The sequence below is a fragment of the Aspergillus karnatakaensis genome (assembly GCF_047715665.1).
Source record: "Aspergillus karnatakaensis strain CBS 102800 unplaced genomic scaffold BJY04scaffold_24, whole genome shotgun sequence".
In the NCBI taxonomy this organism is placed as follows: domain Eukaryota; kingdom Fungi; phylum Ascomycota; class Eurotiomycetes; order Eurotiales; family Aspergillaceae; genus Aspergillus; species Aspergillus karnatakaensis.
Window position 1 is genome coordinate 1 of NW_027395736.1, and position 25077 is coordinate 25077.

Here is a 25077-nt window from a genome sequence, read left to right on the forward strand (position 1 = left end):
TCCGGTGCTGGCGTCTCTTCCGGTGCTGGCGTCTCTTCCGGTGCTGGCGTCTCTTCCGGTGCTGGCGTCTCTTCCGGTGCTGGCGTCTCTTCCGGAGCTGACGGTTGTTCTGGAGCTGGCGTCTCTTTTGGCGTCTCTTCGGGGACACTCTCTAGTAAATTCGGCGCGGGTGTGTCTGCTGGTTCTTCGGCTGGTTTCTCTCCTTCGCCCGCAGCTTCAGCAGGCGTTTCTTCCGGTGCCGATTCGGCCGGCGGGGTATCATCCCCAGTAGGCTCTGAACTTGGCGCATCGGCCTCTGCAGATTCGCTCGCAGGTTGCGCTTCCGATTCCTCTTTGGCTGTTTCTACCGGGTCGGGGGGTGTCGTTGCACCCGAGGAAGCTGGGCGTGTTAGTAATTATCGTATGTAAAGTCATTGTGAAACGACAAAGCCAGTAACATACCATCTCCCTCTGGTGATGAGGTGTCATCGGGACTACTGGGGTCATCGCTCTTGGGTTCCTCCGGGGTTGGGTCCTTCTCGGGTTCGGCGGTAGTCTTGTTCTGAGTGTTAGCATCCGGAGAAACAGGATGGTACGTATATTGAGCCGTTGAACGGTCGAAGGTCTGATAACTGAACTGATCACCGAAGGAGTGATAATTGTACGTGGGGAGCTGTGCATACTGGATCGGAGACCCCATTTTCCTCGGATTCCGCCGGGTCGGCAAGGGGATCGGAAACCTTAGACTCTGGGTTGGAGAGAGCGTTGTCGTTGACTGGGGCCCGTTTGGCGTTATTAGTCTTCTTCTTATTGTTGTTCTTCTTTTTGGCCATGGCAAAGTGGTCAGGTGTGCTGCATCTAAAAATATGATAGGTTCGTATGGGGTGAGGGTTGGGAGGCGAATATAAATCGATGAGAGGTCAGATCAGGCCAGTGCTTGTGCAATGATCCAAGCAGGGGGCGTTTGTTTGAGGGGCAGGCAGGAAGGTGAGCAGTCAATCGCAAAAAGGAAAAATGTGAGGCGACGAGACAGATTGAAAATGAGATGTGAGAAGAGAGAGATATTGGATAGAAGGCTTGAGCAAAAAAGTCCATGTATTAGTGGATCGAAAAGATGGGAAAATCAGCGGGATTCCCGCCTATCCGCCAACCGCAGTCAGGGCCCTGTCGAGGGCCAATGCGAGGCAGCGTATCGCAGTTCGCCTGGGGTCCGGTCGTCAGGGATTCACCCCAAAAGGTCGATATTTGGGCTTGAAACTTGGAGGTGTCATGGACGAACTACCCAACGGCATGGGGTCTCATTGGGCCACGTCTCAGAGGTGGGCCGATTGAGATAGCCCCTCTTTCAGAGTAATTGCTGCACAGTGCAAAGTGCAATCAGATTCAGGGTATACGCAGGCCTGCAGACTGCCAGAAACTAACAGGCCCGCAGCAGGAGCAATAGTATTGACTAGCGGCATTGGGCACGGTGTGCGTGGCCATAGTGGGGGTGGTACCAGTACCACAGTATCACTCTCTCTCCGGCTTACTTCTTCCAGATGTCGGTCGAGAGGGGCTGGGCCAACAGTTGGACTCGATCTCGAGCTTCACGAGTCAGATACAAGGTATTCTGTCACCAGCCGTGTCCAACAGATGGATAGCATTGTATCTGCCACAGTGATTCAGGCTGAAGCTCGCACATTCGGTTCAATCCGCTAGAGGACACAATGAGATGACAGACAGGCTCTCGGGTAGTTATGAGTAAGATACTGTAATTCTTGCATTTGCCAGCATGAGTGTTGGTCTAATCTCCACCCTCCACGAATGTCTGCCCGACTGTCGACACCTGTTTCGGCGAGCGACAGGGGACGATTGCCCGCTGGCTGCATGGTGCGTGGAGTCAACGGACACACACCGTGACACCGGATGTTATTCGGGATGAGTTGGGCGACTCAATTGGGACGAATATTATCCGGAAGCAAGGCAAGGAAGCACGGCAGCAGTTTAGGCGATGCCGCGATGGAATCATGATCTAGGCGATGAAAGTCATTATTATTCATGGCGTGGAAGGAGGAAAAGAGATGGCAGGGCGATGATGTCTCCACGGCGGGGGTGGACAAATCAGCAGCCCCACGTCGATCCCAGCACCACAGACCACCGCCAGTCGACACCGACACTTCAGTGACCAGTTTTCAGACAACTCACACTGTCATTATTTCCTCTGTTGGAATAATATCTGTATCAGCTCTGATCAGCATCTTCTGAACTGGTCAAACTACTACTCTCTACTAGTGCAGTGGCACCTTTTTCAAAAAGTGAGGCGGACCACTACAATTGCAGCAGGTAACTGGCCGTCCGTCTCTGCATCAAGGAGTCCGCTAAAGCTCGGCTTTCCAAGTCATTAGATCTTGACAGTCTTCTCGAATTTGCGGCCCAAGAACCCTGAAGGAAACTCTTGGCGCACTGCTTTTGTGCTGCTGCATCTTCATGCAGATTTTATACATAAGGGGCTGGACGCGCATCGCGGGAGCGTGTTCCATGTTCTCCACGTTGACGAGCCTCTACCCATCGCATCTGATTAATTTTGGAACATGATACTTGGTCTATTCAGGAACAATGGTGTTTAAACACGACTTCAAGTCGACTCCGGAGTATGGAGTGCCTGGAGAATTTCGGGTCACAATGACATCAGACCGACTCTTTGACTCATTCCGTTGTCGGTGCACGGCTTCAATGATTACTTGGTGCTCGAGTCCAATGCAGATTTCTGCCTGTCGTTGGGGAGTACTCCGGAGTAATGCATTCACGCCTAGCTACCGTGTCAGAGGTTTTTAGGGCTGCGCTCGTCCTACAGCCTGGCTTAGGAGACCATTTGAGCCCAAGCGTCGAGGTCACCGAAGGCAATAACTTGAGAGGCTTTTGGTCCTTCGATTCAACGCCCAATGCAAAAAGCCTGTCTAGCTTTGATTCGCCAACTCTACTCTGTTTGACAGTAGGTCTTTGAGCAGGTCAACCTTCGGGTTCCCTACCAGTGTTTGAATCTCATTGCAATTTTTCTAATCATTGTTCTGGCGGATGGATTCAGCTGATATCTCTCTGGGCCAGCCCTATTTAACGTGCAACGGTACCACTTAACCATCAACAACAGCCACAAATTTGCAATCCCTCTCTCCAAAACCACAATAGTTTAGAAATAGCAAAGCATTCAATAACGTTCAAGCCTTGCTTATTCCTTCATTCCATCTGTTTATTTATGTACCATGCCAACTCCCCACATTCCCAGCCCATCCCACGATGACCGGAATGCCAGGAGCCTATAAAGCTCAGAAATGTTAGCTTCGAATGCAAATCGTACCCCTAATTCTCCCTTCTAAGCACATAACGACCCATTTCAACTACCTTTAGCACTATATCACAGACACACCACCATGAAGCCAGCAACTCTCCTCCTAACAGCTTCCTCCCTCCTCTTCACCACCGCTCTCGCAGCTAAAGCCTGCACCCCGAGCTTTGACTATTGCGCCGATGAGTTGATCAAGTCGAAGGGTTAGCCTTCCCTCAGCTATTCATCCCCGGATTCCATTGCCGAGTCTATATACTAATATTCGGTGGAATGAGCAGGCTTCACAGAAGCAGACCTCAAAGCCGCCCTTGTCGGCTCGGAATTCGAAAAAACAGACGTCAACAGTATCCTCTACCACTGTACCAACCCCGGTGCCATTGGACATCCGAAGCTGTGTGCGAGTGGATGTCAGGACTCGGTTACGGAGGGAAGTAAGAAGTGTTGATACCACTTCCCATTTATATAAATCACCAAAGTACGGCAAAGGAAACGGAGTAGTTGAAAAGTTGGACGGCTTATGTACAATACTCTCATTTCAGTTCCTTGCGAAAGAAAACTCTCTCAAACCCATCCTCCTCCCTTCTTTCGAATTCTAGAAACCCTAGCTTTTGGTATAGCGCTAGGTTCTCAATCATCTTTACGCCTGTGTAGAGCTCCAGGGCGTCTCGTCCTGTCTCTCTCGCTTGTTCCTCAGCAAAGTTCATCAGAAGCCGGCCGTAGCCCTTCCCCTGCGCGCCCGGATCGACGGCTAAATTGTTGATTTTCAGCTCAGTAGATGAAGATGTGTCAAGTACAACAGAGCCAAGGATTGTGGACTCGACATCGGGGTCTGTGCTGAGTTTAGGGCTAGTTCCCGGCTCAAGCAGGACATAGATCTCGTGTGTCGAACTTTGAATTAATGCGCTGTAGTCTGCGAGCATTGGCGCTGGCCGCTTGCCGATTCGGGAGATGTATTTTGTGTATGCGGCGTTGACGATGGATTGGATAAACGGGACGTGGGAGGGCGTTGCTTTCACTATGGTGGGGGAGGTGGAGGACTCCATAGCTGCGTTTAGGGACCTTCTGGCAGCTGAGGAACAAATTTAGCCTGGAGATAATGAAAGTTGAAGATTGCAATGTCATTTGCGGGTGAATCAAAATTTTACAAAGACAATGTGTCTCCCAGGATATTGTTGATTCAAGGTGAGTCATGTTGCTTGTGTAGGCAGCTAGTTAGTTAGCAGCTAGGTGGCGTCAGATCATCTACTACTCGCGAGATTTGGAGATCTGTCGTGAGCGTCCACGGTCCCTGCAATATTCTAGTTTTAGCAATGAGGTGAGAAGCGACAGTGTTTCCCGAGAGCAGTTGACTTTGGAAATTTGTTCGGAGAAGAAAAACTGTTCCAGGTCGGCAGGGTCTAGCCACTGCAGCACATCAGCACCATTGTCGATATGACTAGATTATTGGTTTGAATTGTGTAAGTGCCGCTCAAGCTGATTCAATTTATCTCTCCGGCACTCATATTGAGTTGAGTACACTTAGCCGGCCGCTTCGTCAAAAGTCTCCTGTCCTTCAAGCATCAGAGGTGGTTACGGCAACCCTAACTGTAGTACTGACAGCATACCCATGCATTAGTGTCTGTGAGAAAACATTGCAGGCTTAATGACAACATCCTATTTCAAAACTAATAGAGACGTTAACTAGGTCTACGTAGATAACGATACTTTGTTTCAATGTTTCGCCTCCCTGACATCAAGCCCCGATCAACCGCGGAGCTCATACATAACCACTCCATCACCCTCGCCACAGCTACCATATATACCCGCCTCTCCAAGACCTTATCTCAAATCAAACAATCTATCAATGCTCTACTATTTGATATCTGGATAACTGCAAAATGACCGATCCAGCCAAAAACTCCCTCTTCCACCCCATAAATGACACCCACGCCCACCCAGACCTAAACTTCACCTCTCGCACCATCAACCCCTCGTCAACCTACAACATCGTCCCCAGTGATAGTCCGGTTCCAAATACACAAGAAAATGACAACTATACAGCTCTCTATGATGATGAATACAACGACGACGATTACGAAGAGTACGATTACGACGACATCGTAACCGATACCCCTGCCACATCCACCGCAGATACCGACGGCATGAGAGTCAAGACAACCAACTTCACCCACGGCGAAGGAAGCACCATCTATGACCCCGAGTCTGGTGCTTATGATCAGATGGTTGACTATCAGACTGGAGAAGGGGGGTATCGGCATCACCGCGAGAGGATGACAGAGGATGGTGTTTATCAGGTCAGGGATGTAGAGCGGCGGGGTGATGGATCGAGGCATGTGCACCGGGAGTATGATAACTTGGGAACGGGGACGAGGACTATTAGGGACTTTGAGGCGTGAGTGATCTGATTTCAGACAGGTATGCGGGGAAAAGTTTGGGTATGGTATACTGGATGAATGGGGTGGACTCTGGCTTTTGAAAATGAGTGTGCATTGTAGTCTGTTATCTTCGTTCACTTTCATACTCTTAACTACTGGAGAGCTTCAGTTTACCCCATGTCAATTCATCATAAGGCGTAGTCACAGGTCTGTCTGCTTGGGGCTTTCCATACTGCACTCCAAGTCTGTCTCAATTAACGCTTACGCTTGGTAACTCATGGTTACTCAAGAGGTTCTGTCGACGAGATACATAGCCTTGTCAGTAGTGCTACCCTAGAACTATATATTTTATTTTATGCTCGCTATTTGCAGCATAAATTTATGCACACCCGGAATTCCTGACCTTCCAACCTTCCAAGCCAAGATGGTTGATTGCAGGTTTTGAATGATTCATTAATTATTGCACCTTCGGCTTGTGTAACTGAATCATTCATTCATTCTTTCTTTTCTCACCCCGCATCCCCCGCTCGCTCCAACTTCAAGCTTCACCACACCACACAATGGCAACACCAATCCCCAAAGTTCTCCTCCTCGGCGCAACAGGCGAAACCGGCAGCTCTATCTTAGAAGGCTTGCTCTCCACAAAACAATATGTATAGTCCCATAGTCTCTACACTAGTGACTTTGCTAAAGCGACTAGGACGTCGAAATCCTCATCCGTCCGAGCTCGGTGGACAAACCCGCCGTGAAGGCCATCGAGCAACGAGGAATAAAAGCCCGAGTTGCAGACCTCAGCGCATCAGTTGAAGACCTCACAAAGGCATTAACCGGAACCGACATCTTCATTAGCGCCATCGGCCCCGGCGACCTCCTCCACCAGAAGACCCTGGTAAGGGCCGCAAAAGCCGCAGGCGTGAAACGCTTCGTCCCTTGTGCGTTTATCACGGTTGCGCCGCCCAAAGGGGCGATGCTTCTTCGTGAAGAGGTCAGGCCCGACATTGTCAGACTGTGTATGTAGATAATAGCTAACCTGTGCGCAGAAAGAAGAAATCTACAACGAGATCAAATTCGTGGGTCTCCCATACACGGTGATCGACGTCGGCTACTGGTACCAGATCTCTTTCCCTGCTGTACCGTCTGGAAAGGCCGACTACGCTGTAGGAAATCTGAGGAAAGACGCGAACACCATTCACGGCGATGGGGATGCGCCGAATATCTTGACTGATTTGAGGGATATTGGCCGGTTTGTGGCGAGAATTGTGGGGGATGAACGGACGCTGAATCAGTATGTTGTTACTATTGGGGAGGTCTTGAGTGAGAAGGAGGTCTTTGGTATTGCTGAGGAAGTTTCGGGAGAGAAGATTCAGAAAGATTCCGTGAGTGCTTTACTATTCTCCGACCTCCTTGTGGAGACATCTAACATAGTCAACAGATATCGAGCGAGGAAATCGAAAAGAATCTCGAGAATGCCCTCACCAACTACTCCCAGAAGTCTGACGACCCAATGACCAAAGTGTTTGTCTGGGTGTGGCAGTATGTCCACAGCAAGTATGTCCGAAAGGACAACCGGCCGGAGTATGCGAAGTACCTGGGATACTTGGACACCCGCGATCTCTACCCTGACTTCAAACCGATCTCTTTTCAAAAATTCTACTTGGAGGTTCTGGAGGGCAAGGCAGCTGCGCCTTACGAGCGCAAGTTTACTTAGACTTTCGTGTGTACAAAGCAACCTTGTTGTGGCTCTCATAAGCCGCGTGCTATATCAGTCGGAGCAGGGGTATCAGAATGATAATATCTACATAAAGCATTAAGAAAAGCAAGGCCAACGAAGCTCAACGAGGTTAGTTTATGGCCCTGGGCCGAGATAACCCTAGGTAAATTAATATTGGTACAACAGTGGGACCCAGTGACATACATACACCATCATGCCCCGCCACAGGAACCATACTCCAGACAACATACCTAGAAAATTTATGTATGCTTCTAATATCTTCAGTCCCTCAAACAACCCTCCGAGTATCCCAAACCTATATTCTATTCTAGGTCACACTACAGAACCTGAAGGACAAATCTCTCAAGTAACAAAATGACCGTCCCGACAAAATCCCACTCGCACTTCCACGCCATCGACTCGGTCGACGACAGCTCGAACCACCCACATCTCAATCTCGACTTCTCTTCTTCTCATACCTTGAATCCCGCTACCTATTCCACGAGTTCTAGAGATACAGGTGAGAACGACAATGATGCGGATGTCTATGATTTTAAGAATGTCAATCCTGGATTTGAGAATACAGTGGGTTCGGCCACTTCTGCTGCTGGATACCCGAAGGGTTATAAGGAGCATGCGGATTAGGGATAGATGAGAGAGTGTTGAATGGGTGTCTATGTATACTAGAATTCTTTTCTGATTGGAGAGGGTCGCCGTTCATTATCATGTGAAGGGAAAGCTCTCATAATATTGGGTATCCATCTATTTACAAGTCTATTATTCTATGTTCATGATATATAGACTCTAGCCTGCAGTGTATCGACGACACTATCGACAATTCTCGAAGATCTCGCCCTGTGCGCTCAAAGGAAGACATATATAACTACTCTATAGCCCCAGCTCCTTCAAAAGCCCCGGCTTAACTCTCTCAATGACATCGCTAACCTCCTCCCACAACCTCCTCTGCACTTCCTTCCCCTCCTCACTAACTGCCAATCCACCAAGCGCCTCATCCGCAACAACCCCATTGACCAAATACTTCCCATGCGCCTCCTTGCCCACCGAAACACCCGTCACAATCGTCCGAGCACCAACCTCCGTCTTCCTCGCAAAGACTGTCTTCATGATATCAAACACAAAGGCCTCGATTCCTTGGTTCTCTCTCGATAGATCGGAGTGGCAGAATCCTGGCTCGACGAGGGTGATGATTACTGATGGGTTTGATTCAAGCTCGGCGAGTCGGGAGACAAGCTCTTGGGTTAAGAGGATAGAAAGCAGTTTCGTGACGGGATAACGCTCGTCCATGTTTGCTGTGTGAGGGTCGCTGAGAGCTTTCAGGATCCCGAGGGGGTCATTGCGCTGTGGGAATGACGGCCAGGCGTGGACTTGGCTCGTCAGAACAGAGATATAAGGTGGATGGGCGCGGTCTGGGAAATCTTTGCCTGTCTGCCGGAGTTTCGGGAGGAGGATGAGTGCCAGCAAGAGATGGGAGATGTTGTTCACGGTGATGGAGTGCTCGTAGCCGCTGTCGGCGATCGAGAAGATCTTTGTTGCGACGGCAGCGTTGTTGATCAGCACATCGAGACGGGGGAGTGTTAATGCTTTGTCTGCGAAGGAGAGGACGGAGTCGAAGGAGGATAGGTCTAGGGGCCAGACCTCGCAGACGCCTGTTCGTCCGGTGGTGGAATCGATGGACTGGCGGGCAGCTTCGCCGGCGGAAGTATTGCGCACGGCGAGGATGACCTTTTCTGCGCCGAGTTTTGTGATGTGTCGGGCTGTTGCGAGGCCTAGGCCGGTGTTGGAGCCGGTGACTATGATGGTCTGGTTGGTGAAGGTGGTGGTGGGGAGTTGTGGTTGGACGATAAGTTGATTGTAGCAGAATGTTGGAAAGCCCATGTTGGATCACTAGTAACTGATTGTATGAATTGAACGACCTTGTAACGGTAGATATAGCTCGGGCAGCCCCTACCCGAGCGGCAGGCAGAAGATGGTGACGCCTCTCTCGGTCGGCCCCCGAAAGGATGGATGTTGTTGTGAACCAGCCACCGATCGCCAACGCGTTCCCGGACAAATACCGACCCCATGTTGCAGTCTTCGTAAATCCCAACTCCTGACTATCCTCGTACGAATTTCCATCACGCACTGGGTGTCTCATATCAGAAACCTCTCATCCAGGTCATCGGAGACGACCAAGCTTGAAGTGGTTGAAGGACCCTGAAATGCAGCCCCCACTTTCACCCCGCGTCCTTCAGTTTTCTCTTGCACCCTGCTCTCACCCATCTCGAGCAACATCTCAAACCCAATCTTCATGTTCGGCCGGGTATTCAATCAATCGAGTAGGCTATCCATCCTGCAGAGAAAAGATGCGTCACTCTTATCTGTGGAGATTGCTCGGCTTGGCTGCAACTCTCTGACTCACGCCCGTCCATGGTAAGAAAGCATGCTATTTGGGTTGTTTGTTTCCAGCTCTGATGAGATCGCAGGGGTGATCTAAGAAGGCGAGATAGGAGGCGGGCGCTGAAGGTATGCTCCAGCTCTTCATTTTGTCAGAGTCAAGGTCAGGCCGATATCCCAGCGCAATGCAATTGTCAAGAAAGGGCTGGTTCGAGATTTATACTCATACCCGGTCGTTACGGCTCCACCAATTCGTATTGCCCGAAATTTATATCATGAACCCCACATTGGCAACCGGTGCTGACAAAAGTTTTGCTTCTAACTGCAGGTTCGCTCTTTTCATATCAATCCCAGGCCCTCTGGGAGTTCCCTCCGGGGAGGGAGCAAGCTCAAAATGCAGTCCGAGGAGATACAGTTCGTTCACTTCAACGACGTGGTAAGTGCCGCAGGTTTATGTCATGTCGATTATCAGACTCGCAGTACTTAGTCAATGCTAGTACCACGTCCCCTCGCCTGAGCTGCTCACGGGGTTTCTGAGCTTGCAACGTGAGTTCGCAGCGTCGAACCCCAAAGCACAAACCCTGACCATCTTCAGCGGCGACGCGTTCTCGCCCTCCCTCGAGGCTAGCGTCCTGCAAGGAGAGCAGATATGCCCACTCCTCAACCTTGTAAATGTTGACATTGGGTGCTACGGAAACCACGGTAGGAGCGCAAATTTCGTGTTCCTTTCCTACGAGGTCTGTCACTCACCGCAACAGACTTTGACTTTGGCGACGCAAGGTTGATCGAGCTCTCGAGCCTGTTGAATTTCCCATGGCTGCTTTCGAACGCCATCCATCTTCCTGTCGGGACGAAACGGAGGCTGCTAGGGTCTGCCAAGGAGTATATTGTTCGACAGCTGGACAATGGTCTGAGAGTGGGCTTCATAGGGCTCGCTGGAACGTATGTGCCGTTTTTGTGGTTGGTGGTCTCAGCTAACGAACTAGCGACTGGCCGTCAAATTGCGATGATCTTCCGCCATGCGAGATCGAGTCGCCGATAGACGTGTCTCGCCGTCTAGCTTACCATCTCCGGGTCAGTGAGCGCTGCGATGTTGTCATTGCGCTGACGCACATGCGTGTCCCTGAGGATATGGCTGTGGCGAACGCAACTACCAATGGTGATAACAGAGTCGACCTGTTGCTCGGAGGCCATGACCACGAGGTAGTGAGGAGGTTTGCAGGCGACACAGATCTATTTGCAGAAAACGTCGAACAAGGACGAAAGATCACCGAAGTCGAGGCAGATGGCATGGTTCCGGATGCTGAAGGCGATATCAGACTCGTCAAGAGCGGGACTGATTGGAGAGCCCTGTCGCTGATACGGTTGGTTGTCCAAAGGGATGAGAATGGTGATGTAGTAGGGTCAACGGTGAAACGTGAGTTAGAGTCTATGACAGACCACCCTCCAACTAACACGGCAAGTGCGACAATATACCGATATTCTAGCCGCTGTCCCACCACAAACCCCTTCGCCCGCCGTGCTCGAAGCCGTGCAAAGTATACATGACCGCGTGGGAACATTAGTCCAAAAGCCTCTCCTGCACTCAGCGATTCCCATCGACGGGCGCAACTTTACCATCCGCCGAGAAGAGACGAACATGGGCAACATGCTAGCTGACGCTATTCGCGCATTCTATGAAACAGACGTCGGTTTCTTCAACAGCGGTGGAATCCGAAGCGACCAAATTCTAAGAGCTACCTTGCCCGGTGGCGAGCCGTTGCTCGTCCGTGATCTCATCAGTAAGCCAGACAGTCTCCTAGCCTTACAACTACTAATAACGCAGACATCTGCCCATTTGGCAACGGCCTCGTCGTCAAGAAACTCACCGGCAAGGCCATTCGACTTTCACTAGAAAACGCCGTCTCGAACAAACACAGCGACGGCCGCTTCTTGCACCTCTCCGGTCTGAAAATGGTCGCAAGCTGGCAGCGTCCTGAATGGTCCCGGGTCATCGACGTCTTGTTCGAGAAGCCAGATGGGACTTGGGAGGCACTTGACCCCGATCGTACTTATACCGTCGCCATGCCGTCGTTCATCGCACAGGGATATGACGGCTTTGTTTGGTTCTCAAAGACCGAGACTATTGTAGGTGATGAAGCGGCGATGACGGATATTGGCTTACTTCTTGGGATCTTTGGACACGGTGAGGAAAGCCATGAGGGGGAGCAGGAGGTCAGTCCGCATGCTATGGGCATTGAGCGTGCACGGGCGACTATTGTGAAGGGGCATAACCCGGGGGATTCCCTGCCTATTGTACGGCCGGTTGTAGAGGATAGAATTAGGTTTGTGGAGGCGTAGACACGTTGGTTTGCTTGCTTAGATGAGAGATAGAATAATGCGAGGATTGTTTCTTCTGATACCAAACAAACTCTTGTGGGCCAAAAGATCCACCGTTGAACAAAACCACGGATAAAAATCCAGCAAATGCTTGACCTCGGCAGTCCGCGAATCCAAGATACCCGATGTTCCCACTGACCATCCAGCAACCATTCCGACTGGAGGCTCGGGTGGAACGGCAAGATTTGACATTGGAGAAGATATTGGAGATTGATCATTGGACCCGCTGGAGATATTCATGCTTTCTCGAGACATTCAACTTCAATTTTTTCACTCTTCTGCTTTCTTCCTTCCTCTCTTCTCTTTCCTACTCGGTGTAGCCAGGAGGCTTGATCTACTCCGGAGTATACGCTGTTCTAGGGCTTGTTCTGGAGAGCACTAACTAATGGAAAGTACATTAAACCCCGTTCGCCTTGCTATAATCAAACCCTATATCCAGCCAATATTCGTTGAATTCATGAAGAGATAAAATGGGCGAAAAAGACATGGTCTCGGCGCAGAGCCCGGAACTCCCCCATGCGACCACCACCACCACCACCAACAACGATCCTCTCTCAGACGACGACTCCATCTCACAACACTCAAACCACGCAACAACTCCAGGAAAAGACGCCGAAGACCAAATAAACTCCAACTCACCCTCCGACTTAGACGAAACGCCCATAGTCGTCCCTCGCCTCCAGCGCCGCGGTCTTCTCGGCCAACTTACCCTCCTCGCCGAGATCTCCAACCCAAAGGCATACCCACGAAACAAAAAATGGTTCATCACCTTTGTCGTCGCTGTCGCGGGCTCCGTCGCGCCAATGGGCTCCTCCATCTTCTTCCCAGCGCTCACCCAAGTCGCCGCCGATCTCAATGCAACAACCACAATCACAAACCTCACAATCTCGCTATACATGCTCAGCATGTCAATTTTCCCGCTATGGTGGTCGTCGTTTAGCGAGCGACTTGGAAGACGCACGATATATATTGCCTCGTTCGCGCTGTTCATCGTCTTCAATGTCCTGTGCGCTGTGTCCAGTTCGATTGCCATGCTCATAGTCATGCGCCTCCTCAGCGGCGGCGCATCAGCATCTGTACAAGCCGTCGGAGCAGGGACGATCGCCGACATCTGGGAAACGCGCGAGCGAGGGCGTGCAATGGGGATCTTCTACCTCGGCCCGCTCGCAGGACCGCTCATAGCACCGATCATCGGCGGCGCCCTCGCTCAACGCTGGGAATGGCGGAGTACAATGTGGTTTTTCACAGCGTACGGCGCGCTCGTCGTAACGCTGGTCATCTTCGGACTCCCGGAAACACTCACAGCCCCGAAACCTGTTCTCCCAGCCATCAACTCTCGAGACGAAGAACCGCTAGGCCGAAGATTAAGCCGCGTCTCCTCACGCCAGGTCCTCGGCGCAACAGCCCGCTGGCTCAAACTCGCAAAGATCATCTTCATCGACCCGCTCAAGATCATTCTCTACCTGCAGTACCTCCCGGTTTTGCTAACCGTGTACTACGCGGCGATCACGTTCGGCTCGCTGTACGTTCTAAACGTCAGCATCGAGCACTCCTTCGTGCAGGCACCGTATAACTTCGACACACTTATCGTGGGTCTGCTCTACATCCCGAACTCTCTGGGATATGTAGTGTCCAGCATATTCGGCGGCAAATGGATTGACAGCATCATGGTCCGCGAAGCAAAAAAGGCAAACCGGTACGACGAGAACGGGAAGCTGGTATTCCGGCCCGAGGACCGCATGAGGGAGAATGCGTGGTTGGGCGCGCTGCTCTATCCGGCAGGCCTCATTTGGTATGGGTGGACGGTCGAGAAGGGGGTTCATTGGATTGCGCCGGTTTGTTTTTCTACCTTTTTATCCCTCCCCTTGTGCTCTCTTACTAACGTGGATGGCTGCGGTAGATGATAGCAAACTTCTTCTTCGGCATCGGCTCAATGCTCATTTTCAGCATGGTCACCACCATGCTCACGGAATTCATGCCGCGGAAATCATCCGAGGGCGTGGCGTTGAACAACTTCATGCGGAATATTTTCTCCTGCGTCGGGTCCTTCGTCACCGCGCCCATCATCAATGGGATTGGGAATGGCTGGCTGTTTACGATTATTGGACTTGTGGCGCTGGGGAGTAGTGTGGTTATTGTCCTTATGAGGGTTCTGGGTGGGAGGTGGAAGGAGAAGATGGATGGACTTATGCAGTAATTTGTTTGAGTCTGGATCGAGGGGTGGGATTAGTGGTTTTAGTGCTATATATACTTGATAGATCGAGATACCCAATTTGAGTACTTCTTATTTATAATGCATATGTTGTAGCGAGGGTGATAGAAAGCGAGGGCAGTGTGTGTGTGAGAGCAAGCAGCACTAAACAGACATTGCTGGAGAGTATAAGAATGCCAAACTGTGAATTATGCTTCAGACACTCCGCACTGGTAATGAGAACTACCTCGTTGCTTTTACCCACTATGCCAACCAGAATCAACCAATTCAAACGCTCTGCACAGCAGAAACTTCACTTTTCGCCGGTACAACCCTCCAACACCACCCACACCAACTCCGATGACACCCTCCCTCCTCCCTAGTAAGGTAATCCCCGCTCTCCCTCTCATCCTCATGCTCAACAACACAAGCCCCAACCATAACTCTCTTTTTCGCCCTCTGCTTCACCCTCCCCCCAATCCCAATAATCTCCTGCCGGAGATACCCCGATTCCTTCTCCTCGGGATCCTCCCATCTCGTGTGGTTATGAGAATCGGACTGGACCTGGTCGAACCGGTGCCCGAAATGATACCCGTATTCCGGTGGGCTGTGGGACATGGACTCGTCGGCTTCGCACTCTACCTCGAGCTCGATTTCTTGCGCGGCAAGGCAGTTTTCTCCGCGCCCGCATTTCACCCCCTGGCAGCCTTCGCCGATGCCTGTGCCTAGTCCGCCGAGGTATGTGCTGTAGCGGGTGCGCCAGGTCCAGACGCGCCGGTAGGTCGTATCGTTTCGACGGAGCTTTTGGCCGCATTGGTTGCAGAGCCAGAGGACGTCTTGGCATGTACATGTATCTCGGAGGGCGACGGCTGCTTTATTTGTGGTTTCGGATGTGGTAGAGGGGAGAGGGGCGAGGAGGGAGGAGGAGGCGAGGTGGCTTAGGGGTGCTTTGCGGCAGGTTATACATAGTCGACGAATGCGGTTCTTCAGTGTCGCGCTGTTGGGGGGTTTGGCAGTGCAATTCTAGAAATGTTAGCTTTGCCACAAGTATTCGAGGAGTCAGCTTACCCGGCAAACAACCTTGGAGCAGCCGCGACATTCGGCTACCATATCCCGAGCGCATTTCGAGATCTTGCCGCTGGTCAACTGCCCAGAAGTCAACGCACCCCGGCTCAACAACCGGATCACCGACTTGACGCTATCTGGGATAGCGGCGCCGCTATGCAGCATATCCGACAGAGTCTCGATATACTCATTCTCACAGCGCAGCGTCTGCTTCGCGAGCTGTGACCGATAAGGCAGCAAGTTCGCATAGAACTGACGACATGTCTCTGACAGCGCTTGCAAAGTGCTAAGGTCAATCGAACGAGCAATCTCCTTGGCGATCCTGAGTCTGCGTGTTAGCCCACGGAGTCAGGCACGCAAGTAGCTGTCAGAAGCAATCATACGGATAGCAGCCTAGAGCTACTGAGAACGAATTCCAGTGTGGGGTTTGCGGCTCATTCTCAGAGGAACTTGGAGCTTCCGACGAAGCTTCTGCGGGGAAATCATTTGTGTCTGGGAGTTCGAAGCCGACGCTCAGTGTTGAGAATCCAGCTTTCGCGGGCTCAACATATTCGTATGGCCGTTGAAATGCATCTGGGCCTTTCGGGGCACTATGCTGCCCAAGTGGGTCATGATCGTAGTCGATAAACACAACCATCTTGCAAACACAAAACTTCAATCAACCAGGAAAAAGAATAGACAAGCTGGATAGCCCGGATCAAGACGGCTGTTCCATAGCTTTAAGAAGCGAAACTGTATATAGTTCAACGATCGCCGTGGGATGACACGGCAGTGAAGCTTCCAGCTTTGCAGCTCCGTCTTCGGCGCGAGGTGGAGCTGTGGTTCGTCTCGGCGATTGTGAAGCCGGAGAGGATCTTTCAGCTGTCGAATCTCAACGCGCTCCTTGCCCCGAGACCGCTAGTTTGAGGGATATAATTGCGGGCTCAGTGGAACAGCCAAGTGTCAAAGAGATCGAGGTCGTCAAAAGGATCTTATCAATCAGCACGTGAACTCTCACGCGTCATCGTGAAATTCGACCAAGCCCAGGCCCACCTCGTCCCAATGGGGAAGGTCCCTCGACCCCTCACTCACGTGATTAATATCGCAATCATTCCCGATGCATGTGACACTATCGCGGGGCAATGGGGGGTAAGTCGAGATGTTATCAGGTCAAACATCGATCAAAGGCGCTTCTTGGCCTATTATGCTAATCTGACAATTACATATTACATAGCTACCGCAGCATGTGCCCAAGAATTGGCGTTCCAGCTTAATTGCTTGTATACTGCATTTACCTCGGCGACCTCCGTTCACCCGTCACCCATTGACCCATAACACCCCACAAGTACGAAAGGTTGGGGTAGCAGCAGGAATTTGAGTCATTGATTGAAAAGGGCCGCATCTTCTCGCTTTCGGTGCCTCTCTTCTGTGCAATTTCTAATCATCTATCCGAATTCAACTTTCTTAACTGAGACATAACGCGCCAACATGCCGCTTAACTCGAGAGCTGTATACTCCAGGCAGAACCCAGATTTTGCTCCGTTTGCCAGCCGTAGGAGCACCGTGCACAGTACTAATGGTATCGTTACGTGTACTCAACCTCTCGCTGCGGCTGCGGGGCAGAAGATCTTGAACTTGGGTGGAAATGCTGCAGTACGTCCTTGTTCCTGATGTATGCTTATAGCTAACAAGTGCAGGATGCGGCAGTGGCAGTCGGTAAGAAAGACCTTGTCTATCTAGAAATTTGTCTAACAGAGTCACAGCCGCCGCTCTGAACGTCACCGAGCCTTCATCTACCGGAATTGGAGGAGACATGTTTGCGCTCTACTACGACGCAAAGACGAAGAAGATCCATTCCCTCAATGGCTCTGGTCGGTATCCTGCCAAAGCAACCCTAGAGCAAGTCAAGAAGGATCTGAATGCTGGTCCTGACGAGGTCGGCGGCATCCCAATGCACAGCGTTCTGGCAGTCACAGTTCCAGGAGCAGCAGCGGGATGGGTCGATACTGTCGAGAAGTTCGGCAGTGGAAATGTCACTCTAGAGCAGGTGCTCACTCCTGCTATTGAGCTTGCAGATGAGGGCTTCCCTGTTTCTGAGCTGGCCGCATACTTCGTATGTACCTGCATCTCAATCAGACTCTATGAAGACTGACAGCACCAGTGGCAAGAAAGCGAGCACCTCCTCCGAAAAGCCTCACCAAACTTCCATGAAATGTTGAAACCTGATGCCAAAGCACAGGACGGCTTTCGAAGCCCCAACGCAGGAGAAATCCAGAAGAACCCGACAATGGCCCAAACCTTCCGCGCTCTCGCTGCAGAGGGCAAAAAGGGCTTCTATGAAGGCCGTGTCGCCGAGGAAATTGTCAAAGTCATCCAAGACCTTGGCGGGTACATGGACCTTGATGACCTAAAACAACACGCCGAGCTTGGCACGCAAGAAACAGAAGCCATTTCCCTCAAGTTCAGCGGACAGAACATCACCGATAAGCAAACGGCCGGCACGGACGGCGAAGCCAACCAGGGCGTCGAAATCTGGGAGCACCCACCTAATGGCCAGGGTATCGTCGCGCTCATCGCCCTAGGCATTCTCCAAGAGCTTGAAAAACAGGGCAAAATCCCTTCCTTCAAAGAAGACCAGCACAACTCCGCCGAGTACCTGCACGCCGTCATTGAATCCCTCCGCATCGCCTTCGCCGACGCCTCATGGTGGGTTACAGATCCCGACGTCGAGACCGTCCCCTCCCAATCCCTCCTCTCCCCCTCTTACCTCGCCGAGCGCGCCCAACTCTTCGATGCCTCAAAAGCAACCGACATCCTCGACCACGGCAGCCCAGCCCACAATCACTGCGACACGGTCTACTTCGCCGTAACCGATAAACACGGGAACGGAATCTCCTTCATAAACTCCAACTATGCCGGCTTCGGCTCTGGAATTATCCCCAAGGGATGCGGCTTCACGCTCCAAAACCGGGGCGCGAACTTCTCGCTCAGCGAAAAGCACCCGAACCGCCTTGCGCCGGGGAAACGACCATACCATACGATCATCCCGGCTATGATCACGAACGTTGCGGATGGGAGTCTCCACTCGGTTTACGGCGTTATGGGCGGGTTCATGCAGCCGCAGGGCCACGTGCAGGTTCTCTTGAATATGCTTGCATTCAACTATCATCCCCAGGCGGCTTTGGATTCTCCGAGGATCTGCATCGCGGCTGGGAATCCGGAACTGGGGAAGGCGCTGGATCGGACGGTGTATGTTGAGGAGGGGATCAGTGATGCGGCTGTTGAGGGACTGCGCGAGAGGGGCCATAAGGTTAAGGTGCTGAAGGGGTGGGAGCGGGGCATGTTTGGCCGCGGGCAGATTATCCGGGTGCATTATGATGAGGGGAGGGTGGTTTATAGCGGTGGGAGTGATTTGAGGGGGGATGGGATGGCTGTCCCGGTTTAGGCCTGGTATGGAGAGATGGGTAAGAATACCTTACGGAAAGTATATATCTAGATTGGAATACGAATAAAATGTATGGTTGGATTCAATCGAGCTTAGGTTATTTTATCGTCTTGATGGTTCGTAATCATTCTCAGTCATGTCAACAAGTGTCTAGGTAGTATGTACAGATCAACTAGGTTTTGAGCAGTATTCCGAGAACAAGAGTCATCGTCATATACAGACTCAAAACTTACGCATCACAAGCAGTGCGTCCAACAAACCATTTAAGCAGAAATGAAAAGAATGTAAGAGAGCATATTCAAGTTCATCAAGTAAATTGTACGCGTACATAGATCCATAAGCAACCAACAATCTCCAAAGTAGATCACAGGAAACAGAGCAAAGCCAAACTCAGAAATCTAGGTATCATCTAAACAAGAGACCGGACGAAAGAGAAGGTCAAAAGTGGAAAAAATGTGTATTGTATGCAGCCAAGAGAAGAAGAAGAGAAAGAAAAAAAGCATAAAACGCCATTCCCACCGTGTCCATGATTTCGTTCCAAATCAACGCTGCCTCTATGATCCGGATAAACAAAAGAAAGTGTAAGATGAAACAAAAGAAAAGAAAAGGAAAATGGTCATGATTACAATTCGTTTCTTGGGTAGTGGGGGAGGGGTATTTGGTTTCGAATGGTATTGTTCAAGGTGCATGTCATCACAGTGTTGTTGTTTTGTTTTGTTTGCTTTTTTTTCCTTTTCTTTGCATTCCTAATGAGGTCTTTCGTCCGAAGCCGCGTCATGGGATGCAGGAGAGTTGAGGCGAAAAGAGAAATGCTGTTCTCATCTCAGCTGGAGGGTGCGCGGGGTCGGACAAGGCTGCATGGTGTTTGTGCAACGTTCGCTAGTCTCTGGATTGGCCGAGCTTGCTTCGGTTCTCGATTTTCTTTTTATAGCAGCTCTCGCCATTGGTCGGGCTCTTATTAACGAAGGTTTGTGCAGATGAGATCGGTCAGGATGCAGGCTTAATTCGAGAATGCTGTCGGACTGTGATTGACGTGCAGCGGATTATGTGGTCATTGGGTTCGAGCTGTTGCTAATTCTGGAGTCATAGAGCCCAGGGCTTGACTGCTTCGTAATGTACAGGCGGGAGGAAGTTTCCTTCGTAGTTCACTTGTTGTGGCATAGGCCATGATGATGATGGGTATTGCAGAGCCTGGTCTTGTTAGTCGCGGTTTTGGTCATGTAATTTACGTGGATGTACTCACGGGATGGATCAGAGGATCAGGCACAGGCATGGACATCATGCTTGTAGGGGCAGGGGTAACTGCGGCCTCAGTCCTCTCCCAGCCTTCGATCGTCGCATGCATAGGAGCAGGAGACGATGTCAGTTCGGAGTCGACGATTGGGTCGGGATATGAGTCGATCATTCCTGGAGGAGTGGAGGAGATGGAGGAACCAGAATATGATGGAACAGAGTATGTTGTGCCGTCTGACGAGGGAGAAGAGCAGGCTTCTGGTGTTGAATGATAGCGGTACTCTTCCATCGATTTTTGGATAGAAGGAGCGGGGATGATGTGAGTTTGGTGCTCGGAGGGCATTTCCATCGGGTTCCATAGCAGCCCGTCGATAGTCAGATCGGGGTGGATAGCTGGTGCTTTGGCGATGGAGGTCGGAGGCTGCGTCACGGCCATGTACGGCGAGGTAGTCGGGTTGACAATAGCATATCTAGGGACGTATTGCTCAACGGAAGATCTGGCGGACGCATGGCGCTCCCATCGTGCTGAAGCATCCATCTGGGCTTCAAGCTCGTGTCGTTCAATGTGTCGCGCAAGCAGATCGGCGCGGTGGAATGACTTTTTGCAGCTAGTTTGAGTGCATCGGAAAAGAGCTTCGGGGTTGTGGTTCAGCTCGTGGCGCCTACATATGTTAGTGTAAGGAAGCAATGATAGACAGGCTTGGTGTTACCGTTTATGTTCAGCCCGAGTAAAGACCTTGTTGCATCCGGGAAATTCACAAGCATGAACACGCTTTCCCTTCTTCGCTTTGCTGATGCGGTGGGTGGTAGGAGTGTAGGTGATGGGGAGAGGAATCTCCGTGGGAGCAGTGGTGCGAGGCATGATGGTAGGGTGTGTTGGTGCCGACAAGGTGGGATGGAGGAAGCTTCGAAGCTTAAGAGCTCAGGCAGGTAGGTATATAGGACAAAGAGCAGTGTGAAGTGTGAACGTTGGGAGTGGAGTGATCGGAAGGATCAAAGGATTGGCGATTGGGTCCAAGATATAGTTTTAGGTCTCACTGAAGAAGATCCCATGGAATGACAAGCCCACCGCGTGCTTGCCAGGTACGAAAAAGAAAAGACAGGACAAGCCAAGCTGCAGGATGAAGGTCTAATCGGTGGAGCACACTGGAGACGGGATGAGATGAGGGAGGATGTGCCAGGGTCAACTGGGGTGGGCTGTGTGAAGCACGACTAGTGACGATCAGATACAGCTTAGCAACAGGTGTGAGGTCAGACTGCTGGGCATGGATAGGGAAAAAAAAAAAGAAAAGAAGCGATTCTGAAACAACCGGATGGTGGCAGTAACTCGAATCTCCAATATGGCCAAATAATGCAGTGTACAGGGTGCAGGGTGCAAATGCAGGTAGCTTGGAACGGTGCGCAGGTACGTAAGAAATAAAGAGCAGGTAAGTATGAGGCGGGATAGCAGAGAGGAGACTGAGCAGTGAGGAGGAACCACAGGCAGTTCAGCTAGCAGGTTAGATATTATAATAATAATAATAAGATTGTCAGTGAAGAAAAGCGTTTAGTTCCAAGTTGTTGGTGGTCTATCAGTAGTGTCTGCAGAGTGATCGTCAGAGGCAGGGCTACAGCCACCAAGCACACTACAGTAGTACTACTGCGGGAGTCAGGCTCAGAATAATTCACAGTAAATTTACTAAAATAAAAAATTAAAATAATTGACCCAAAGGAATTTTAAAAAAGCAGAGAGAGATTATTAAGGAAGCTTCACGCGTGAAGAAGAAGAAGAAGAAGAAGAAGAAGAAGAAGAGCCAGCCAATCCTCCGTCTCGGCCGGTGCGGCTGAGGCGCAATCAAAGACGGGGAAGTCGAAGAGCGCAGGCGTTTGTATGGAGAATTATTTTTAATTACTTTCCCACGCTACTGGTGTTCTGGACAGGGGTCTGACTTCAACGGCTGTCTGTCTGTTTAGTGTCTGTTGGAGATTCAAGGCCGCTAATTTGTCACTTGGGCTGTGCGTACAGTAGTTAGTGGTTGACTGCTGGGTCCCAGTGTTGGCTTGTTGGGTCCTGCACCGTAACAACTAGCCACATGCGGACGTCCAGTTGAGATCCAGATTCCACAGTCTGCCAAAGGTTATCGGTATCTGGGATATACGGAGCAGTAGAGTACAAACCCACGAGGTGTCTCCCCATGCTGCATCTCCATGAGGCGAGATTCCAAATAACAACCAGGATTCCCGCATCAGCAATGCAAGGGAAGGATTGTTGAAAACGTGCGGCTTGCTGGGCAAAGACAAAGAACAATTCCAATTCGCGAACCCTGGTTAAGCATGGACTGGAAACTGTTGGTTCTGATGCGCTGCTCATTGGCCTGATTGAACACTGGGGCTGCAGCCAGCAGCGAGTCGTAAATTCCTAGGTCTGGGACTTTGGGTACTAGTCTGGTGGGACCTTTTCTCCAACCTCTCTAGCGATTATTATTATTATGGATTCCTGACTTTGAAGGCGAGGACGAGTGAGAATTCCGAGTTAGCCTAGTCCCCTCTCGTCATGATTATTCTTTGCATCGGCCAACACTGCCATGACATGACACTCACAGCCTGGCTGGCGATGAAGGCTAAGAATAACCACGAGGAATGAGCTTCTTCGGCAGCTGGCATGGCTTGGTATGCGGGGGGTTATTTTTATCAGCAGCTGCATGGTGTTCTATAAACTGTAAGGCTGGATTTCATGTAGGACAGACAGACATTTCGAGTCTCTCGACACCGTGGATGACAGTGATCAGTGCGGGAGCTGTGACCGAGAGACTCGAGAATAATGGGAGGGCGCCCAGGAACCGCTGTGGACGATCGGAACAAACGGATGCGGGTCAGCCTAGGCTTGGCAGGCAGACTTGCGATCCATCATCACGGTTCCATCCTAAATGATTCCATCGCCAGATGGGACGGAGTGAACTGAGCGATTGTTACAGAGTCAAGTTGGTCTTAGCATCGACGCAACACGAGATAAGCACCTTACATCCTTCTACCTCTAACGTTTCTGCATTGTTTTGCAGTCTGCTTCCTGGGACCTGTACAGTTCTATCCAGACTAGCAGTCCGGAAGGTGTAGCCTAACTTTGAACCAAACTCTACTCGACGGAGTATCTCTGTTAAATTGCTAAACTACAGAGCTAACTCTCGGTTCCTTGTCCGGAGAGTTCTCCCATTGAAAGTCAAAGAGACAGACTCACAGAGTCCAGGACTCCAGGCAACGACAGCCCTGTGGATCATCTCAAGGCGCTCTTGACTCTTGACTCGAGTCCTGCCTGCTGCCAGCCTGCCACCGCCAAGCTTCCCCTCCAAAGGATGACCCTGTCCTGACTCCTAAGATCTCATCAGCGTTTCATCGCTTCACTCCCTGCAGGATCACAATTCCATCATCCTTCCATCTGCATTCCAAATTCTCCTTCTGTTGTTTTCTTTTTGCGGGGCAATTCAAGCCCGAAGCTCTCGAGGAAAAAGCAAGCGCTCGCTCGCTGTGTCGAGTAATCAACCGGGCGGCTTCAAGCGACGGCACCAAACTTCGTCTGATTCAAGATCAGATTATTATTATTATTTTCTTGATCCACTGGTACACTCGCCGACTTTCCGACCCCTTTCTGGGGAAACTTTTCCGGAGGCTAATCGATTCCCCACCGCCAGGTCGATCCATACCGCGCTTGCTCCCCCCATCGCCCATGCGTTCTCCAAGTGCCCTGTGCAGAGTTGCGCCCGTCCCGAAAACCAGACTCGTCGGAGTCGTCGCCTCCAAAACTCAAGCAAACAACCGGCGAATCCCGAACTCCTCCACCACGAATCAGTTGCTGAGAACTTAATCTTCCTTCTGAAGATCATTATTCCCGTTCACGCCAGAGCAGCCACGTTCCGTCGTCCGAAGCGTAGTCTCAGTAACCGGTATCCGAGAACGCAGCCACCCTGCTTTCTGTAGCGCGCGTTACAGGCTGATGACTGAACATCACCTTACATGCGTCATCAAGCCTCCCACCCTCGCTATACGCGGATCAACTGCAACCAGACCAGTCGGCCATGTGTCGAAAACGCACCAGCGGCAACGACACCTGGCTCCATAACCATTCACGTGGGAAGTTCTGCAGGGTATGGGCCTGTAAGGGGACCAATGGTCCAATAATGACTTGATCTCCAACAAGCAAACAGGTCTGGAATCTGGATCCTCTGTCCAAAGGTCCTCTCCTCAAACGGTCCTGCAGGGCTCATCCTTTCCATTTTGATTCCTCTATCTGACGTGAGAGCCATGAAGCCCGTTGCGTGAACACGTGCTGGGGGAGAGCTACATCGAGAACACCAGCAGGATGATGATCCAGGATCAAGCCCTCATGCTTCCAAATGCTGATCACCCCTCAAACCAAGACAACAAGAGTCGGGCAAAAGCACTGAGCGCTGCAGGCTTGCAAGTTGCAGCACTCACCTATGCTCACTATTATTGGTCAGCCAACGATTAGAGTCTCGAGTCATATTCATCCTTCTTTGCTGTTGCTAACTTGCTCTTGAAGTTGAGGGGTGGCTGTCACCGTGCGGAGTAATAAGACCCCTTTCTATGATCAACCCTTCGCAACGTGGCCGTGTGACACTCCAATCTCTGACATTCCATCCCGTCTGCCATGAGAAATGAAGAATGGGGACTCGACAACCACTCTCCAACTGGCTGGAACGGAAGATTACATGGAACCCGCATCCTTGGTGATGCACGTTCTAGCTGTTTTCAGATTAATGCATATCCAACACTCAGGTCGAATCACCATTGGCTCATTTGCCCACAAGTCAGAGATCACCATTACCATTTCTCACCCAAAGGGCGCTTTTCGACTATGTCGGGATTTAACCACCATCAGCCGTTCGTCCCAAAGGCTCAATAATCAAGCTGCAGAAGTACGTTAGAACTGCAGCAGCTTATTCTTATCTTTCGGTTTCAATTCAATTAACCGGGAGCGCACTAAAATCCGAATGTCAAATGCCATGGTTT

General features: G+C 51.0%; 11 protein-coding genes across 11 annotated transcripts; 7 read left to right on the forward strand and 4 right to left on the reverse strand.

Moving 5' to 3' along the window:
- The first annotated feature begins 2627 nt into the window (after positions 1 to 2627).
- On the forward strand, positions 2628 to 3139 carry BJY04DRAFT_57202 (uncharacterized protein). Its single transcript, XM_073720659.1, has 2 exons — positions 2628 to 2950; positions 3044 to 3139. The coding sequence occupies exons 1-2, from the start codon at positions 2756 to 2758 to the stop codon at positions 3071 to 3073; spliced, it is 225 nt and encodes a 74-aa protein (XP_073571164.1). The 5' UTR covers positions 2628 to 2755; the 3' UTR covers positions 3074 to 3139.
- Positions 3140 to 3254: 115 nt separating this feature from the next.
- On the forward strand, positions 3255 to 3789 carry BJY04DRAFT_57208 (uncharacterized protein). The gene is made up of 2 exons (XM_073720660.1): positions 3255 to 3504; positions 3580 to 3789. The coding sequence occupies exons 1-2, from the start codon at positions 3387 to 3389 to the stop codon at positions 3744 to 3746; spliced, it is 285 nt and encodes a 94-aa protein (XP_073571165.1). The 5' UTR covers positions 3255 to 3386; the 3' UTR covers positions 3747 to 3789.
- BJY04DRAFT_57211 (GNAT family N-acetyltransferase) lies at positions 3784 to 4445 on the reverse strand. The gene has a single exon (XM_073720661.1). It carries the CDS (start codon positions 4342 to 4344, stop codon positions 3832 to 3834), a length of 513 nt encoding a protein of 170 aa, XP_073571166.1. The 5' UTR covers positions 4345 to 4445; the 3' UTR covers positions 3784 to 3831.
- A 733-nt stretch (positions 4446 to 5178) lies between these two features.
- On the forward strand, positions 5179 to 5697 carry BJY04DRAFT_218174 (uncharacterized protein; the record flags this gene model as incomplete). Its single annotated transcript, XM_073716259.1, has 1 exon — positions 5179 to 5697. The coding sequence occupies one exon, from the start codon at positions 5179 to 5181 to the stop codon at positions 5695 to 5697; it is 519 nt and encodes a 172-aa protein (XP_073571167.1).
- A 430-nt stretch (positions 5698 to 6127) lies between these two features.
- BJY04DRAFT_188713 (aromatic alcohol reductase) lies at positions 6128 to 7453 on the forward strand. The gene is made up of 4 exons (XM_073711268.1): positions 6128 to 6329; positions 6377 to 6661; positions 6717 to 7052; positions 7109 to 7453. Exons 1-4 carry the CDS (start codon positions 6237 to 6239, stop codon positions 7382 to 7384), a joined length of 990 nt encoding a protein of 329 aa, XP_073571168.1. The 5' UTR covers positions 6128 to 6236; the 3' UTR covers positions 7385 to 7453.
- Positions 7454 to 8172: 719 nt separating this feature from the next.
- BJY04DRAFT_188714 (uncharacterized protein) lies at positions 8173 to 9887 on the reverse strand. The gene has a single exon (XM_073711269.1). It carries the CDS (start codon positions 9281 to 9283, stop codon positions 8276 to 8278), a length of 1008 nt encoding a protein of 335 aa, XP_073571169.1. The 5' UTR covers positions 9284 to 9887; the 3' UTR covers positions 8173 to 8275.
- Positions 9888 to 10175: 288 nt separating this feature from the next.
- Positions 10176 to 12173, forward strand: BJY04DRAFT_227784 (bifunctional metallophosphatase/5'-nucleotidase; the record flags this gene model as incomplete). The annotated part of the gene is made up of 6 exons (XM_073718705.1): positions 10176 to 10217; positions 10279 to 10483; positions 10540 to 10723; positions 10768 to 11198; positions 11245 to 11562; positions 11607 to 12173. The coding sequence occupies 6 exons, from the start codon at positions 10176 to 10178 to the stop codon at positions 12119 to 12121; spliced, it is 1695 nt and encodes a 564-aa protein (XP_073571170.1). The 3' UTR covers positions 12122 to 12173.
- Positions 12174 to 12375: 202 nt separating this feature from the next.
- On the forward strand, positions 12376 to 14418 carry BJY04DRAFT_188728 (MFS transporter). Its single transcript, XM_073711270.1, has 2 exons — positions 12376 to 13995; positions 14061 to 14418. The coding sequence occupies exons 1-2, from the start codon at positions 12964 to 12966 to the stop codon at positions 14355 to 14357; spliced, it is 1329 nt and encodes a 442-aa protein (XP_073571171.1). The 5' UTR covers positions 12376 to 12963; the 3' UTR covers positions 14358 to 14418.
- A 14-nt stretch (positions 14419 to 14432) lies between these two features.
- On the reverse strand, positions 14433 to 16356 carry BJY04DRAFT_188729 (uncharacterized protein). The gene is made up of 3 exons (XM_073711271.1): positions 15800 to 16356; positions 15420 to 15738; positions 14433 to 15374 (listed from the first exon to the last, which is right to left on the reverse strand). Exons 1-3 carry the CDS (start codon positions 16051 to 16053, stop codon positions 14640 to 14642), a joined length of 1308 nt encoding a protein of 435 aa, XP_073571172.1. The 5' UTR covers positions 16054 to 16356; the 3' UTR covers positions 14433 to 14639.
- Positions 16357 to 16575: 219 nt separating this feature from the next.
- On the forward strand, positions 16576 to 18840 carry BJY04DRAFT_227788 (gamma-glutamyltransferase family protein; the record flags this gene model as incomplete). The annotated part of the gene is made up of 4 exons (XM_073718706.1): positions 16576 to 17048; positions 17093 to 17111; positions 17159 to 17508; positions 17557 to 18840. The coding sequence occupies exons 1-4, from the start codon at positions 16884 to 16886 to the stop codon at positions 18838 to 18840; spliced, it is 1818 nt and encodes a 605-aa protein (XP_073571173.1). The 5' UTR covers positions 16576 to 16883.
- Positions 18841 to 19862: 1022 nt separating this feature from the next.
- On the reverse strand, positions 19863 to 21115 carry BJY04DRAFT_57266 (uncharacterized protein). The gene is made up of 3 exons (XM_073720662.1): positions 20784 to 21115; positions 20084 to 20735; positions 19863 to 20031 (listed from the first exon to the last, which is right to left on the reverse strand). Exons 1-3 carry the CDS (start codon positions 20933 to 20935, stop codon positions 19924 to 19926), a joined length of 912 nt encoding a protein of 303 aa, XP_073571174.1. The 5' UTR covers positions 20936 to 21115; the 3' UTR covers positions 19863 to 19923.
- Between the last annotated feature and the right edge of the window lie 3962 nt (positions 21116 to 25077).